Here is a 17,777-nt window from a genome sequence, read left to right on the forward strand (position 1 = left end):
ATACCCTGAAACAATGGTGGGAAAGCTTTCCTGAGAAGGTGACGTTTAAGCTGAGGTTTGGATGACATGAGTAAGCCAGAAGTGGTGGAAAGACATTTCAGGCAGAGGGCACTGCAGCAAAGGCCCTAAGGTATGTAGCATTTTATAGGAGTAAAGGAAATGCAGTGTAACTGATCCAGAAAGTCAGGGAGAGAGTGGTGTCTGGTGAGGCTAGAGAAAGCACCAGAAGCCAGGAAGTGTAGGAGTAGTTCCAGGAACCCAGGCAGTGTAGGAGTGGTGCCCAGGAAGCCAGGCCATTTTGGAGATTGGGGGTTTATCTTCCAAATAATGGAAACAACATGGAGAATTTTAAGAAGGGAGTGACATGATCAGATTTGCATTAAAAAAATAACTTTCAATTTATGTAAGTGGATTGAGATGGTATGAGAGGGAAGGTGCCATCAGGGGACCACTGCAGAATCCAGGCAAGAACCTATGAATCCATTAATCTAGGATCCATAATGAGGGCTTGGACTGGGAAGGTGACAGTGAGGATGGGGGGCAGGTAGACAGCTTGAAGAGATCATTTGAGGGGTAAATTGGACAGAATGTTGTAACTAGTTGACTGAATGGGGCAGGAAGAGGGAAAGTGTCAAAGTTGGGCCCAGGGGTTTATTTTGAAGAACAAATATACATGAAAATGGTTTGTAAACTGTAAAGCAATACAAACTTGTTGGGTACAATGATCTTTTCAAGAAGGACTTGCTAAGCAAATAAATTGCATATATAACATTTCAGGGAAATATTTAACCTACTTAATGAAATAGTATTCAAGCATTTAAAAACGTACTCATTTATTTAAAATGGACAAATCTGCTGGAGCAGACCAAAGGAATTCAACAAAGATCTGCTGGATAAGGGGATAGAAATAATTATTACTTATTCTTTTTTATTCAGTAAAATTACTCCAGAAAACTTACACTTAACAATACATTATAATTCCAGAATATATTTGGAAAAATTAAAACACCATTTCTTCAAAAATTCTGAAATAGAGCACTTCCATTTGGCCTTCCCTTCTTGAGTACATACCAGTGACATTTTGCAGACCTGTTCTATGGACCCAAAAATATTTAAAAATTAAATTAGTCTGGAATTATGAACTATGAACAGATAAAAAATAATTTTGAAAATTGTTTTAAAGCATATAAAATGTTTTAATAATTATGTTCGGTTTTTATAATAGCTTTTTGGAGATACAATTTACTTGACATTAAACTCATATTTTAAAAATGTACAATTTAGTGGTTTTTAAGATATTCACAGAGTTGTGCAACCATAAGCATTATCTAGTTCCAGAACATTTTCATCATCCCAGAAAGAAACCTCATACCCATTAGCTGTCACTCCCTACTTCCCACTTCCCCAGCCCTGCCTACCACTAATCTACTTTTTGATTCTGTGAATTTGCCTATTCTGGACAGTTAATATAAATGAAATCATACAATGTGTGGCTTTTAGTGATTGAATGATTTTACTTTATTGTTTGCAAGCTTCATTCATGTTGTAGCATGCATCACTTCCTCGTTTCTTTTTATAGCCAGATATTACTCTTTTGCATAAATATACAAAAAAACTCTTTTGTTTATGCATTCATCAGTTGGTGGGAATTTGGGTTATTTTCACATTTTGCATGTTAGGAGTAATGCTGCTATGAACATTTGTGTGTAATTTTTTGCATAGACCTATGCTTTCTGATCCCTTGAGTATATATATACCAAAGAGTGGAGCTTCTGGGTCATATGGTAGGTATGTTTAACATTTCAAGGAACTGCCAAGCTGCTTTCAAAAGTGATTGTACCATTTTAAAATCCCACCAGCAAAGTGTGAAGGTTCCAAATTCTTCACATTCTCCCAACATTTTTATTGTCTGTAGTGTTTCTTTTTAAAATTATAGTCATCCTAGTGGGTATGAGGTAGTATCTCATTATGGTTTCGAATTACATTTCCCAACTGACTAAGAGATTGAGTATCTTTTCATATGTCTATTGGCCATTCATACATCTTTTTGGAGAGATGTCTACTGAGATCTTTTGTCCATTTTATAATTGGGTTATTTGTCTTTTTATTGTTGAACTGTTAGAATTATTTATATATTCTGGATATAAATCTCTTATCAAATATATGATTTACAAATGTATTCCTTCATTCTTTGGGTTATTTCTTTACTTTCTTCATGGTGTCATTGGAAGCAGAAAGCTTTTAGTTTTGACAAAGTCTAATTTGTCTATTGCTTTATGTTACCTTTTTTTAATATCAGACAATTATTTTGAAAGGGACTTCAGTCTATACGTTAGATTTGTGAGAACAGTGTTCAAATTAGTTTTGATGGTCAAATGAGAAGAAAGGGAGTGAGAGGAAGGGGGAGGGACCACATTTTACTGTCCTGTCTTTAATGAAACATGTAAAAATGTTTTGATACATACTAATTATCTTACAGATAGACATATTTATATAAGATAGCATCTTCCCTCCTTTCATGTATGTATGGAGTAGTAGGGAACGAGTGACTTGTATTTCTCTGATTTCCACTTTATTCTTAAGCATTCAGGCTTTACCTTTGTCAGTGAAAGTACTGATTCCATGTGGATTAAATGATTCTTTGTCAAAACCATCACTGATGTTTAGTGCCTGGACTCTTGGGCTTTGCTCATTCAGATCCATCAGGAAGATCTGCCCTGGCTCATCCGGAGCAAAGTTTGGCATGCCGGGATATTTTAATCCCTTTAAAAAATAGAGAATAAGTATGCATTCATATATATCAAAACAACATTTTCATATGCAAGTTAAAATCTCAAAGCCTAACAAAAATGGTCAAAGCTCTACATTTCTTTTCTATTTCTGGGATTTTACACTCCGCCAGCTAATGCCACCATCTGATCTAACATGAATTACCTCTGTCATCTAAGCCACTGGGAATCGGAGTGAGAATATGGGAAGAACCCATATTTTTTCTAGAGAAGGAAAGGGTTAAGCCCAAAGGTCTAATGCAGGAGACTAGACTGTCTTACTTTGTGTGTGTCCCTTGGCCTGCCTGTGCCTCAGGTTCCTTAGTAATAAAATGAAAAAGTTAAAATGTATGATTACTAAGATTTTTACCAGTCCTGAGGTTTCACAATTAACCTTCCTCAAAGCAGAGAGGAGTGTATGGTTTCATCAGGTGGCTCCACTTCCACACATCCATTGTGTTATGTAGTGACAGATAGTAGAATCAGCCAAGAATTAGCATAGGGGAACCATTTTCATAGAGTTGACTATTTCTGATCTATTTTGTTCCTTTAGATGTGTCTGACTATTCAGACATGACTCCTTTTCGCTAAATGTTGTAAAAAAAAAAAAAAGTTCATTCCAGTACCCTGGACAGTGGCTCTTTCTACTGGAAGGATCAGATGGTCATCAACCAGTGATAGGCACCTCGAATATACTGGCCCCCTGCTGTGCCCCAGGTCAATGTGACAAACCTTGACAGTGTTTTTTTCTGCACCAGTTATTAAACTCAGCGTATTTCCTCCCCATATGCCTCCCCTCACTCTGCTATAAATCAATGTCAACAACCTTGTATGTTTTCTTGAACTCTCATGTCCGTTTATAGTCAATTTAAATTCCCTCCTTCCTACTCTATCTTATCTCTCCCTCCTCCCTCCCTTTTTTATAAACACACACACACACACACACACACTTACTATAATAATACTAGTTTTGGCCCTTCCACTGCACCACCCCCTGACCCCTAGGGAGTCATTCTTCACTCAGAACTTCTCTTCCTGCCTCTCTTCTTGCCTCTTCCTCTTTCAGTCCTCATCTATTCCTCTTTCCTTCTTACTCTGTACTCCTTTTTTGCAGATCTTATTCATAAGATTTCAGATAGTTCTTCCATATGATGGTTTTCAAATCTGCACATTTACCTGGACCCTCTCTCTGGAGTGCCAGCTAACATTTCCAACTTCTTCCCGAGGGCAGCTCAGCTCAAAACCTAAATCAACATTCTTTCCTCAGGTCCTTCCTCTCATTAGTATCCACAGTTCTCAGGTAAGGGCAGCATTGTGCTTCCAAATGTCTGGCCATAAAATTCAGCCTTCAAGTCTGTCCATTCCCCCACAGTCAGTCTGTCACCAAGCCCAGTGGCTTAGATAATGGTAGCATTGGGGAAAATGTGTCAGTGACATCTGATCCTTCCCTTTTCACTTGAGAAAAATTAAGCCGAGAGAAGCAAAAAATAACTTAGAGCATTAATTGGACAGCCTCTTTCCGCAACAGCATAAAGAAAGCTTTGACAGTAGAGAATATTGGTCAGGAAGGCAGCTCAAGGCAGAACATGACAGCAAGTTTCTTGGTAGTTTAGGGGCATGTGAGACACCGCCAGCTAGTAGACATACTGGATGCTCTGGAAATGTAAATGATTCCAGAGAGACATAAGGGTGTGGTATTATAAACAACTTGACCTAGATGAAGCATCACAATGAAACTCTGCAAATAAATGGCTTCACACTCATCTGGTTTTCTATTTAAGGTGGTCAGGTAGGAATTTGTGGTAAGTGATGGCAAAAAATTCTTTTGACAGCGTTTATCACCACTGAAAATGGTGAGAACTACCTGGAGGTACAGACATCTTATCTTACCCAGCAGACTATAGGTATGTGGGCATAGGCATTAAAATCTTCCACTGCCTTCATTCGCCAGCGCATGCATTCCATAAATATCCAAGCATCTGTGTATGCCAGGTAGTGTGTTAGATGCTGAGGATGGCAATAAGCTCTCCAAAGTCCTGGCCTCAAGAAGCTTGATATCGAAGGAGGCAGGACCAAGCTGGCACATCAGTTATGGTGAGGTGTGTGAGAGCCTAAGCACAGGGCATGGTAACACCCCCAGAACCAGAGTGTTAGGGAAGACTTTCCTGAAGAATTCAAGTGCCACCATGGTGAGGGCTTACAGAAAACTAGGAGTTAGCTAGTATGTGTAAAAAAGGGAGTGATCTTTCAGGCAAAGAGAAACATGCCAAGTCCAAAAGTAAGGCAGCAAATAGCTTGCTTGGCACCTTGAAACAGACTAAAAATTTCTATTACACATAATTACTCTCTGAATCAGCAGCTTCCAAACACGCCCTAGGATGGTAAGAAAGGGCAACAGGAGAAAGCAAGAACAAGGATTTGAATTTATTACACTGTAGAATGATTAAAAAATAATCAGAGAGCATTATCCTTAGTCTATGAATATGAGCTGTTTGTTGGTTTACAAAAAGAGCTCCATTACTTAAAGTTCCATGTTAACATTTCTGATGTAATTATTTGTGATGAAAGTCTCTACTTTCTGTAGAGCACTAATTCAGTACTTTGGGTTCCAGTGAAAACAGAAAAGCACACAGAAGGAACTACAAATATGATTTCCTAATGGCAAAGAAGTCTCCAAGCTACAGATTAACCATTTTTAAAGGTCTACAGCATAACCTTGACCATCTCAATTGACAATAGAAAACTGTCAACAAAGAAAAGGCCTTCCTAGACAGTTTTGTTTTATCTTTCGTTTTAGAGGAAAACTAAAGAAATAAAATCCCCTCTCACTCACCCACTCCCACACATATCACCACCAGCAGCAATTTAAAATCCAAAGGAGACCCTGGCGATATTGTGTATACTTAAGAATTTTGGAATTAAGGCCATTAAAAGTTATTATCTGTGCCCCTTTTTTTGGCCAAAAAGCTAGATTTAAAAATTCATGTTATTTGGTAGTTTGATGGTCAAAATGAAATATTAGGACATGCAACTCTAGTAATCAGAGTTTATATTGAAAATGTACTCAATTTACATTTTCAAAATCTTAGGTCACATCCCAAATTGCAACCGAGTTAATCAATACATGATAATTTTCAACATCTTCACAATACATACATTTTAATTTTTTGAAAGTCAGTCCTTCCATGGCTTCTTAATTATCCCAAACCTGTGAAGGCAGTATGGGGAATAAAATGCAGGTTCTTCTCCACTTTTCTTTGAAAGAGCTGGAAAGAATGGCAGGGACCCAAATGGCGAAATGCTCAGGGTTTTCAATCAGTAACATGGTTAACACTCAATCCATGAACACTTTACTAAGCTCTAACCACAGGCAGGCATAGCAAGAGGAATACTAGTTGGTGAGAAGATGACTACCAGAAGCTGAGGCTCAGCCGAAGAGGGCAATGATGGAGATGGACAGCAACAGGATAAATCTGGAGACTAGTCTAGGAGTTGAATGGAAAACAGTCTATGTTTCTGGAGAGCCTACTGAGTATGGAGCTGCCCACAGGGCACTGTCCACCATGGGCAGGCCAGCCTGGGCATTCCTGTGGCATCCTGATGAGCTCTCTGGAATCCTGTTTTGGCTTTTTTAGTTGACTGTTTTACTCATGGGTGGGATCAGTGTGGGGTCCCTCACAGCTCTAGTCAGCAATATTAATGTACTGTCTATACAGCTACTGACATGAGCATCTCAGGGGCAAGAAAAATACTCACTGTGGAGATAAAAGCCAGCCCATTAGGAAGGATGTCAATATCTTCAGAGCCATTTTCTGCAAAAGAATGGGAGGATCAGGAAGATGCATGTATGAAGGCTTGAAAAGTAAATCTCAAGTTCAAAACGTGGAACTTCTTTGGAAACTACATGAACCTTTTCAGTTATCTGTTTGGGAAACTGTATTAACTTTCAGGATTCCCACAGGCATGCAATTGTGCAGTACACCCTGAGGGAGACTCCTCAAATACTACACTCCTTTTTTAGAACTCCATTTTCAGGAGAAGAAGGCAATTAACTGTAAAATAAATTCATGTCCAAGAGTTATTCTTTAAATAACAATGTCAAGGTATGTTCTGAGAGATCCAGCTTTATTCCCCAGAGAAGACTTGATCAACAGACCAAGAGATAACACTTGGAAAGTCAATGTTGTGAAGATCTCTTAAAATCCTCTCTACCAAGCATTTCTCTCTTCCAACTTGTTGGCCTAAACAAATCTCTCATTCTCCAACCACTGGGTAATTATTGAGTAACTGTTCTCTGTTATAAAAGCAAGATGTCTTAAAATGGACTCTTGAATATAAATTAAATAATTTGAAAGAATTTAGTTAGATCTCTTTCTCAGTGAGAACTGGTCCTGAGCATTTTTCTATGGAAAGAGGCATATAATAAGGAAGTTATGACTAAAAACAGGATGAAAAAAGGGCTTGCATGGCTCCCAATAAAGAGATAAACCCCTATATGACACGGTCCCAAGCAGGCAGAACTGACGGTGAAGGCAATGGTTATCTAGTGTGGCAAACTGTAGTTTACAAATATGGCAGAACCAATGCGTATCGCAACCACATATTCTTCTTAAAATGTGATGTTCCTACTCATCCATCAAGAGGTAAGTCTAGAAACTGGTCAGACCTTTGTAACTGCTTTGACAAATGGGATGCGGTAGAAGTAATGACACATGACATGAAAGGTCAGGTCACAACCATAGCTGCTGCTGGTGTTCACTCTCTCTCTCTCCCTCAGTGCACGTGCCCTGGGAGCCCTGAACCTACATGTAAAAAGTCTGGCTACGTTGAAGCTACAAAGACGATACACAAGGTAGAGAGTGACGCTGGAAGAGGCTCAGATGACTTCAGTTTCCAGCCCTTGAGTTGACCTACCTGATTCAAAAGGGACAGAGTAGAGCTGTTTCCCCTGAGCCCTGCCCAAACCACAAATTCATGAGCAAAATGAGCGTTGTCATTTTAAACCACTAAGTTTGGGGGTGGCTTGTTACACAGCTATAGTGATTAGATCATGCAGCAAATGGTTAGCTGGGGTCACAGGTTGCTACTATATCCAAAGGCAATTGAGAGACAATAGGGGAGAATGGAGAAAATAAAAGTGGGACAAAGCTGAAAGAAATGCAAATAGAATCCATAGCATATGAACAATAGGCACTGACAGCTTGAGAACAGAAAAATTATTTCATTATATTCACTATACTGAAGGTTGCAACTAATCCCCAACTAGTAACCTGAAAATCAAATTAATCAGACTTTTCTGTTTTCTAAGCATTCCAGTTAGTTGAAATTTACCTATATATGATATCCAGAAGGTCTGAAAGATTTAATGCTATTTCCACAGGGAGGAAGATAAGCATTGGGAGAATCCAGTGAATAGAATAAAGCAAATTAAAAAATCACACTGAATACGAGTTGATTGGTTTTTTGAAACAACATTTTCTCCTCTTAGTTTTTTCTCTGAACACCCCTTCTTGGCTTCCTTTGCCCTAATCTCCTTCCCACCTGAAGGGCCCCCGCCAGTAAGATGGCGAACTTCCGGCTTCTCTTCCGGGTCCTCGGTTCCTGCCGATGCCACCTAAAGGCCAATCACCCCTCTCCCCACTCCCACTCCCAGCACCTAGCCAATAGCCACCAGCCCCGTAGAAGTAACACCACAATCACCCCATGCCCCTTCCTATATAACCCAGCACCTTTCCCCAATAAAGCGGAATTCTCCGGTGAATTGCTGCTGTGTGTCGCTCCTTTCCTTTCACCACCTCTCTCCTGGATATGGATTTCTCCAGGCTCTGTCTACCCGTGGCTGTTTCTCTCTGTGGAGCATCCCTTCGACCTGCACAGCCTACTCCCGTCCCACGGCTGCAGCTTCCTCCCATGTACTCTTGCCTCTCCAATCTTTAAATCAAGCCCAAATCATTCTCCTAACTTCCAGACCTGTGTATTCACTTATACATTGGACACTTCTACCTGGCTTTTTCATTTCTCATATTTAACATGTCCCAAACTAATCTGGACATTTCCCCCTTGAATCTGCTCCATTTTCTATATTTCAATTTCAGTGAATGGCACTTCCATCCTCTAGCAGCCCAAGCAGGAACCTTCGAATTAATTTTGACATCTTCCTTTTCCTTACTCCTCAAATCCAACTGACCACCATCATTCAAGCTCTAGAACCCACTGCTGGATTTCTACAATAACTTCCTAAGAAGTCAGTTTTGTTTCCCTATAATCATTCTCCTGGGTTGCTGACAGTCATCTTTTTAAATTGCAAAACTGACCTTGTCATTCCCCTGCTTAAAGTCCACTAGGGCTGGGATATAAATCCAGGCTTGTTGGCCAGGTTCTCAAACTCTCCATATCTTGCTTGGCTCCAGTCTCAGATCTTGTGGCACCCACCCTCCACTCTCTGTTCCAGCTGTGCTGCAGTACTTTTGTTAGTAGCTCCTGAAATGTGCCAGATTCATTCACCTGCATGCGTGAGCACATGCTGCTCCCTGTTCTTGGCCACCCACACTTTTCCACACCACTCTCACCTCCTCTTGGCTGAGTATCACGGGCTCTTATATATGAGTCTGGGGGCCATCCTCTCAGGCTTTCCAGCCTCTCTTGGTTCCAGTATCTATTTAATCTGCCAATGTGGTCACCTGTGACTACCTCCACCTTGACCTTTTTGTCACGTTTGGGCTGCAACCTTCTGTTCCTTGCTAATTTCCTACTAGACAGTAAGCTTCTGGGTTTGGAACTGCATCCTTGCACCCAATATAGTACCTGTTTTTTCACTGTAAAAGCTCTCAGTAAAAACTGGTTGGCTGACCAAATGAGATAAACCATTTTAGTTTCTTGAAATTTGTATTGTCTTGAGGTTAAACTATTGACAAGACAATGTTAATTTCAGAGAACAAGGTATCCTGAGCTGTGTGCTCTCTGGTTTGGTCTTTTGGTCTTCCAAACACCATTTCACATATCTCCTATTACCCCATTAACCTACCTCAATAACTCCCTTACAAGAGGAGCTGGGCATGTTCCAGGGGTGTTGCATTTGTCTTTACTTGCTCCATCCAGAGCATAGAAAAGCTAATGCTTTACACTCAGATGCGGAAAGAACTACCAGCTGATAGCACATTATTCCTGTCCCTCCTTATCCCTCCCTCACCTGCATTGCACCTCCATGATGCCCAGTGCATCTCAGCAACAGTGGCACCTGGGGGAGTAAAAGCCCCTGGGCCACCCTCCCTTGACCTCTCCCCACATACTCACTAGGCTGTGCACAACTATCATTAAAACCCCACTGCTAGGTCTAAAATCAGTCCTACGAATAGGTGTCTACTGCTTTTCAACCTGTCAACCCTAGTACTTGGCATAACTCTGCTTCTTCGGCCTTTAATCATTCTCCACAGGCACCCTGAGAAAAGGTCACACCAAAACATTACTACCAATTAGTATTATCATTTCACATCTTGGAGAGAAAGTTTGGACAGTCAGCTAAGAACACAAATGGAACCTACGAGGAGAAACATACCTTGGAGACATGGGGAGCTGCAGGTGGGGAAAAGGGAAGGAGGGAAAGGAAGACACCAAATACAATGGCTGCTTGATAATCCTGCCAAAGGCAATCCCTAATAAAGCTGCTCATATTTCAACTGCAGCTGTGATTAGATACCAAACACAGCCAAATAACTACCTGGTTAAAACAACACTTGACCCTCAAAGCCTTGGGAAAAAAAGATGGACATATTACAAAAATCTGTGGGATGTGATTCTGGAGGTTAGCATTATTTTGCCCTCCAACCTTTCCTCCCAGAAAGAATGGTGCAGAAGGAAAACAAAAGAGATGAATCATTTCTTCCACCAACAAAATTAACCACAAGTCTAGGTCTTGAAGAAGGAAATCAGAATTCTTCCCAAGCTCTTACCTCCTACCATACCCTGCCTAAAATGCTTTAGTGGTTTTCCATCGCTTCATAAAGTTTTTCACTAATCAGAATTGGGTCTCTTGAGTACTGTCTCATTCTTGATCTTTACTTAGATATCTACCCTGCCTTATTTGTGTCAGCCTTCTTTATTAATATTTCACCTTTTTGCATCTCAGATTTTCTGCTGCTTGCTGCCATCGTACTTTCCTGAAGCTTCCATAATAAAACGGTGTTTCTTATCAGTAGATAAGAAAGTCAACATTACACAACACAGAGAAGAAAAGCCTAGAGGAGAATGGCCCTGCTCATGTTCTAAGCTCGTCACCCTCCAGTTCTGGACCACTGGACAGGTAACCTTATTCTTCTGCATGTCAGCTTCCAAATCTTCAAGGACTGACGGCAGCACCCTCAGGTTGGTTGTGAGGATGATGAAAATATTTGTAAAGGACTCAGCAAAATGTTCGTAGACTCTAGGCCTATCAAGACAACAATATTATTTATATATATATATATTGTCCTTTTGAGAAATGATCCATGATCATTCTAACTTGTTTAGTTCTCCAAATATAAAATGTAAATACATCGAAAGACATGAGAAGTAATATGCCATTTTTTATTCTGCTCCCAGCCAGTTTCCAATCACTTAAGTCATTCTCTTCAAAATATTTGGATAATCAGAATGTTGACCTATGTGTTAGCTTCTCAGATCTATTGAATTATACCACCTGAAAGTCATATTAGGCTTCAGCAATCATCTAGTCTAATTACCCCCTAAATTACTTGGCAGGCTCATATCTTTTGAGAGATATATGTAAGTAAATATGAATATTCCTTCACAAACAGTAAACAAATGAATGTTACATTTCCTTGTTTTTTAAGTCATATTTAATCTGATCCTGAGCCCACATTCTACTAAACTGAAGGGAAACTCAATCTGAGTCATTACTGGGTCTCTTTGCCAGGGTTGTGCCAAGATTATAGATGGTGAGTTTTAAAAAAGCAGACTATTTGGGGAAGTCCATCTGGCCTTTATTCTACACTGGTCACCACTGAATTACTCATGTCAAGCCCATGTGGATTATTTAATTTAGATAATTCTGCCACGTCTATGTTCTGCATGATCTTTGCTAAGGCCAGAACACATAGTACAAAATATCCAGCCTCCCTAAAGGTACAGTGTAGCCATTCCCTCTGAGGTCCGTTTCTCTCCCAGAATGCTGTCAGGCAGTGGAACAATGGTCCCTGTTACTCAGAAAATCCTCTTGTTCTTATCCCTTCTCCATCAGAACCCTTTGAAGGAGCTCAGGTTTTTGACAACAAAAGTCAGGATGGAGTTTGTCTTCCGTTCCTTCTGCTTTCTAGCTGGCAACACAAACCTCCTCTAAGCCTAGGGAATACAAGGGCCAGGCTACTTTTTTTAGAAATGAGAGGAAGAAGAAAAGACAGAAAACCAAAATCAAAAATCACAAAGGGCTCTTACTCTTTCTAAGAGTATTTTTAAAATTTATTTTTCAAGAAACATAAAATACAAACTCCTATCACAATAAACTATGCTGTCATCCTGTCACATACTGATGAATAAGTCACAGTCCTTAAGCCTAGGGAGTTTACAATCTGATAGTGAGACAATACTGTTAACTATAAAATAAAGCAGGTGGTAGGTGTCGTAAGTGAATCAGAGCCTCAGAGTGCTGTGAGAATTCAGAGGTGGGAGAGGAATTTCAGCTGATTTCACCAAATGGAGATGAGGAATCAGTGGAGCAAAAGTTCAGGGGCAAAGTAGAGAAAGTGAAAGAACAGTGAACAGAAACTAGCTGGAGTTTCTCCTAGTAGCAATGTCAGGGAGAAGTAGAAGCTTGGAGCCCAAATAAGCAGTCATGCAGTAACAAATAAGTGAGACCAGCCCTGGGTGAGGAGCACAGAGGAGGCTGATGCCAACCTGTCATTTATGTGGATGGTGACCAAGAAATTGTGCTGTCACATACATACCAAGTCCCTCAATAAGGTGGCAATGCTGGGGTTCTACTGGCTCCACTTCTCGAGGTGCATTAGTTCTTTGTCTGTGGAAGAGAAGAACACTGGAGGTCAATGCACAGTATCCAAAGGCAACATCTAAGCATGGTCTTTAATCACCTTTAGATTCATTAACTCTGTGTCCTATCATTTATGGATGATATAGCAAGTAAGTAGGCACCTCCTACTCTCACTTACATTTATTTATGTATGTGGACATTATGTGGGCAATGTCCCTATACCAGCTAACTTCAGCCAGTTACGGTTGAAAGACTAAAACACAACCATACATGGATCACATCTGCTGCCCAAATAAATGATAGTACATAACAGTATGACTAATTTAAATGTACAAAGTAATGTTATTTAATTTGCTAAAGTACTGTCTATTATAAATCTACTCTTTGACTCCCCTATAGTCTTGCCTTTTGTCCCCTCAACCCCCTCAAACTACCTTCCTCATATTCAACTAATAGCTTATAGATGAGCCTTGCAGCTTTTGCTTTAACTTTATTATTTTTTTATGATTGAATGCTGACCACATATGTAAATTTATTAACCACAATTTAAACAAGTGGTCAAGTTACTTTTCCATACAGTGTCCTTGTTTCCACATTGAAACATTCTTTTAAATACCAGGATAATTTTAATTTTTTAATTAAATTGTATTCATGAAGACTCTACACTTAGACTCATCTTACTGTCACTTTTAAAAAGTGTGCCCTTGACCTACTTCATAATTATTTTCTATGATTCTCCCACTTGGGTGCCTTGGGAGCAAGTGTGGAAATAAAACTCTCACGTGGAACTAGAAAGTATTACCAAACGGCAGCAGGCTCCTCAGTAGACTCAAGAGGAGAACTTCTGAGGAGACCTGCTTCTACTTAGAGAAAGAAAGAAAAACAGCCCAAGTTCAACTGAAGGCAAGCAGGGCTTTCGATTCCCTATGAAGTGCATATACCATCAGCTAATATTTCTTCTTTCTGGCTCAGTATTGACTTTTTCTGAGAAATCTCTGGGACGGTTATCATCACGAGATATTCCACTTCAAAAGGTCGGATACCTACAAATGCCAGGTACCACCTGCAGATTTCAGCTCATTTCCCCGCTCTCTGACTAGCTCTTTTAATGTGGATGAGCTCTGTAACCCAGTACTCATCTATATTTATCCCTGGGCACTGAGTATGTCATAAAGCTCCGGCTGGTAGTTGAGGACGACCTGGAAAAGGGCATGACCTTCAGACAATAAATGGGGGGCATTTCTGCCCTGCCATCTTAGGAAAGGCAAAGGACTCACTTTCCACATCAGTGCCTCCAAAGGAATTTGCTGGGTGGAACTCAGGAGTGAGTTCCCAAACTGCTCAGTCCTACCGGCTGGGAAGGCGGCAGGCGGCGACCCTTGACCTAACTTGGAGGAGGAGAGCGAGCCAAGGCGCCCCTATCACTCACCTAAATGCCACAAACCTCTCCCCGAGGAGGGCCAGTGCGGCCCCGAGCAGCGTCAGCGCCACCAGTTTCCCCATGGTCTCTCCCCCAGCGGCGCCCAGCTGCGGGGAGCACTCCCGGGGGCGCGGCCGGCGGGCTCCCGGCCCCGCCCCCCGGGGCGCCCGCTCCTCCCTCCCGCACTTCCTGGCAGGTGCGCCGCCCGGGCGCCGAGGCTGAGGTCCGGGTCTCCCCGCCCCGCAGCCCCCGGGCAAGGCCATCTTCACGCTCGAGGTTCAAGGAAACATTTACACGAGATTCCTTTTTTTCTTCAAGGCTTCACGTACAGAGGAAGCCCGAGCCCGGGGCTAAGGCACGGTGTTCTAGTGAAGGCTTTGGCGGGAGGGAACGCACCCGTGGATGGGGCACCAGAGGGAGTTCGCCGCCCAGGGCGGCAGGATTCTACCGCAGCCGCACCGACCGACTGCCCGCGAAACTCAGGGGGCGTGGGAGCGCGGGGAGCTGCAGTTCGCAGCCTCAAACTTGGCGTTTCCGGAAGGCAGGACGCGAGATGAGACCGAGATTGATCCCGAGACACTGAGAGGAGTAATACACGAAGATAATCGAAAAGAAGAGCTCAAACTCCCCCTTCTCCAAGATTTGGGGCACGGGATCTTATCTCCTGGCTTCCTGCCCTGTCTCAGAATGCTGAGGGGGAGCGAGGCGCGGTTCAATTTGTTGACTGGGTGGATTTGTGAATACCAGTATTTGCCTCAAGAGAAATCCGGAGCAGTGAAGGAAAAGAAATAAATAGAATAGGTAACAAGATGAGCAGAGTAGGGGGAAGGGAAAAGGATAATTGATCTTTAAAGAGTGCAAGCAGAGGAGGAATTTAATGCTACTGCTGTGAGGGCTTAGAAGGAGAGGTGAAGAGCGAAGTGCTCCCAAAGCTGAGAGGTCAGGAGGTGTGGTGCAAGTGCTCATGCAGGGTCTTGGGGTCAAGCTGCCTGGGTTTGGATCCAGCTTGGATAAGGTGCTGAGCTTTCTGATCTGGAGATTCCTCTTCTCTAAAAGAACATTCACCTCACAGGTGGCTTAAAATCAAATATTATCATGGGTGCAAAGTGCTCAACACTGTGCTTGGTACACATTAACCATCAGTTAAATCTGACCCTCCATGTGAGAGTGTAGGCTCATTGTGGAGACAGACCCCCATCCCTTTGGTCAATGGGTCTTCCAATGCCAGCCATAGAATGCAGATGATGAAGTATTTGTGATTGTACTAATGTGCTAAGCATTTTCATGTTTTACCATCTTAATTTTCATAATCCTCACTGTACAAATGAGGAAAGTGAGGCTTGGAGAGATTAAGTAATAATTTGCTTATGGTTACATAATAAGAAGTCAGAGACTCCATTGGGACTCGGGTCAAGTGAGGCAAGAGTTCATGATCCTTATCACTGTTTGCTGCCTTCCAGCAGAGCAGAAAAAAAGGGTATAGGGAAAGAAGTATTTTCTTGGGCAACTGATTACAGGTGCTGTGTCATCTATAATTTGTTTAGAATTTCTTCGTGTTAGGCAGAGGCATGTGTGTATAAGTGTGTGTGCATGCGTACATCAACTTTAAACCTTAGAAGTAGTTAGTTATCATTTGAATACCACACTCAGTAGTTCAAATCCCCAGGCTGGTTAGTTAGCATGAAGGAGTTCCAAACATTGGAGACCATTGTTCCAAGTGTCACCAACGAAATCTGCACCTGGAGCTCAAGCATTATTAGAGATAATTATTCATGGTGAATCCAGTTTTGTCCAAAATATATGGATTAGTGAAACATTTTGTATAAGTAGCTCCAGCTCTGCCTAGAGTAAGAATGAAAGCAAGGAAGTCAGTACCCTCACCTGAAGGCAGTGGGTTCTTGGCCCCTAGTCCATTGAGTCTGTACAACAACAGAAAAACCTAAACTGAGTGGAGCTTTCTCACAGATCTGAAGACTAGAAGTCGAAGATAAATGCACTGGCAGATTCAGTGCCAGGTGAGAGCCTGCTTCCCAGGGTGCAGGAGGGCCCTGTAAGGTCTCTTTTATAAGGGCTCTAGTACCATTCATGAAGGATCCACCCTGATAAGTTAATCACCTCCCCAGAGCCTCACCTCTTAATACTATCACACTGCAGGTTAGGATTTCAGCATGTGAAGTGTGGGTGGACACAAATGTTAAGACTGCAACACTGGTTCCACAACACTGTTGTGCACTGTGTCCACACTACTGACCAAGGAAGATTCTGCTTTCTGACTCGGTGAGCTGAATCCTCCCTTCAGAACTTTATTTCATACTGAACCGTTTTGTCGTGGGCTTTTTGAAATACACAGCTTACTGAAATATAGAAGACAAACCTGGCATTTCACTGAGTTTACAGAGCAACTATTCTCATGCCTCCTTGGAAATAAACATTTCAGTGACAGATTTGGGTTTGAGCCTTGTGTTTATTGGACCATACTGCTCAGCGGGGAGATTGTGGGGAGAAGGACCAATAGCCCTCATCCACATCTAATCTTTGAAGGCCATTAATGGCCATTCAGCACAAAGACCCTGACAGGAGGCCAAACTGGCTTAGTCCAGAGACAACTGAGTATATCAGTGTTATAAATGGGACTTACTGTCATTGAAAGATCAGGACAAATTACTTAAAAAGTCCTGGGGTCAAATTCTAGTTCTGTGTATAACCAGCTCTTTAAAGCTTTAGAAATCACCTATTGCCCCAAGGCCTTTCTTTTCTTACATGAACAGTAGGGATTTTCAAATTGCTGAGGACCAAATGAAATAGTATGTGACTAACCAAGAAGTAATGCAATACATACATCTACTTAATCCAACACCATTGATAATCAAAGCACCATTCAGGTGGATGCAGAATGTACCTATGTTATAATCCTATTGTATAAGTAGTAGGGAAATTATGTCACACATGTGTATGATATTACATACAAACAATATAGACACAAATTGAAGAGTGGTTACATGAATGGGAAATTGAGGTCATGGAGACTGGGATGGTCAGTGACAGTGGAAGGAGTCTTTGCTTTCATTGTATAACCTTCTCTGATGTCTGAGAAATTTTAAACCATGTGTCTTTATCATGTTTATGATCATACAATTTTTAGTTTAAAAAGATCAATTGTATCTTTTTAGTTGAAAAAGATACAAATTGTATCAGTGAATCTTGCCCAGGAAAAGAAGTGGTGATAGAAGGAGAGAACAGGCAACCAAAGATGTGATTATATTTCAATAAAGGTATTTTTTTTAAAAAAGAAGACATGGATTTTAGAACATCAAGAAACATTATCCTAAACTGCAGTGACCAGCATTCTAAATCTGGCATTGGACAACTACCTGTCATTGATATGTGCCTCATGCTGCATGGGGAAGGACAAAGCTAGAGGAGCACAGAATTATATTGTTTTTGGAATATGATACACTCTAATTTAAGTCAAATTCTCAACTTCACTCTGAGGATGCAGCTAATAATGAAGCCACATGGTGAGTGTCTGATACTTTGTTCAGTTTCTTCATGCAGCCCATCAGGGGGAAGGTATGCCCCCACTCTGGACTTTAGGTGCAGCCTGGGG

The 17,777-nt window shown here is 41.4% G+C and overlaps 1 protein-coding gene across 2 annotated transcripts in view; it reads right to left on the reverse strand.

Annotated features, from left to right (window-relative positions):
• The window catches only part of PON3 (paraoxonase 3), a 36,525-nt gene extending 21,937 nt beyond the window's left edge, over positions 1-14,588 (reverse strand). The window contains exons 1-4 of one of the 2 annotated variants that reach the window (XM_057504536.1): positions 14,567-14,588; positions 12,707-12,777; positions 6,525-6,580; positions 2,598-2,763 (exon numbers count right to left, since the gene is read on the reverse strand). In XM_057504536.1, coding sequence (XP_057360519.1) covers positions 2,598-2,745 — 148 coding nt within the window. In that variant the 5' untranslated portion in view covers positions 2,746-2,763; positions 6,525-6,580; positions 12,707-12,777; positions 14,567-14,588. Of the gene's footprint in view, positions 1-2,597; positions 2,764-6,524; positions 6,581-12,706; positions 12,778-14,179; positions 14,339-14,566 lie in introns of those variants that run through there. The other variant, XM_036894555.2, reaches the window with a different exon arrangement.
• Positions 14,589-17,777: the final 3,189 nt, after the last annotated feature.

The sequence above is a fragment of the Manis pentadactyla genome, chromosome 7 (assembly GCF_030020395.1).
Source record: "Manis pentadactyla isolate mManPen7 chromosome 7, mManPen7.hap1, whole genome shotgun sequence".
Taxonomy (NCBI): domain Eukaryota; kingdom Metazoa; phylum Chordata; class Mammalia; order Pholidota; family Manidae; genus Manis; species Manis pentadactyla.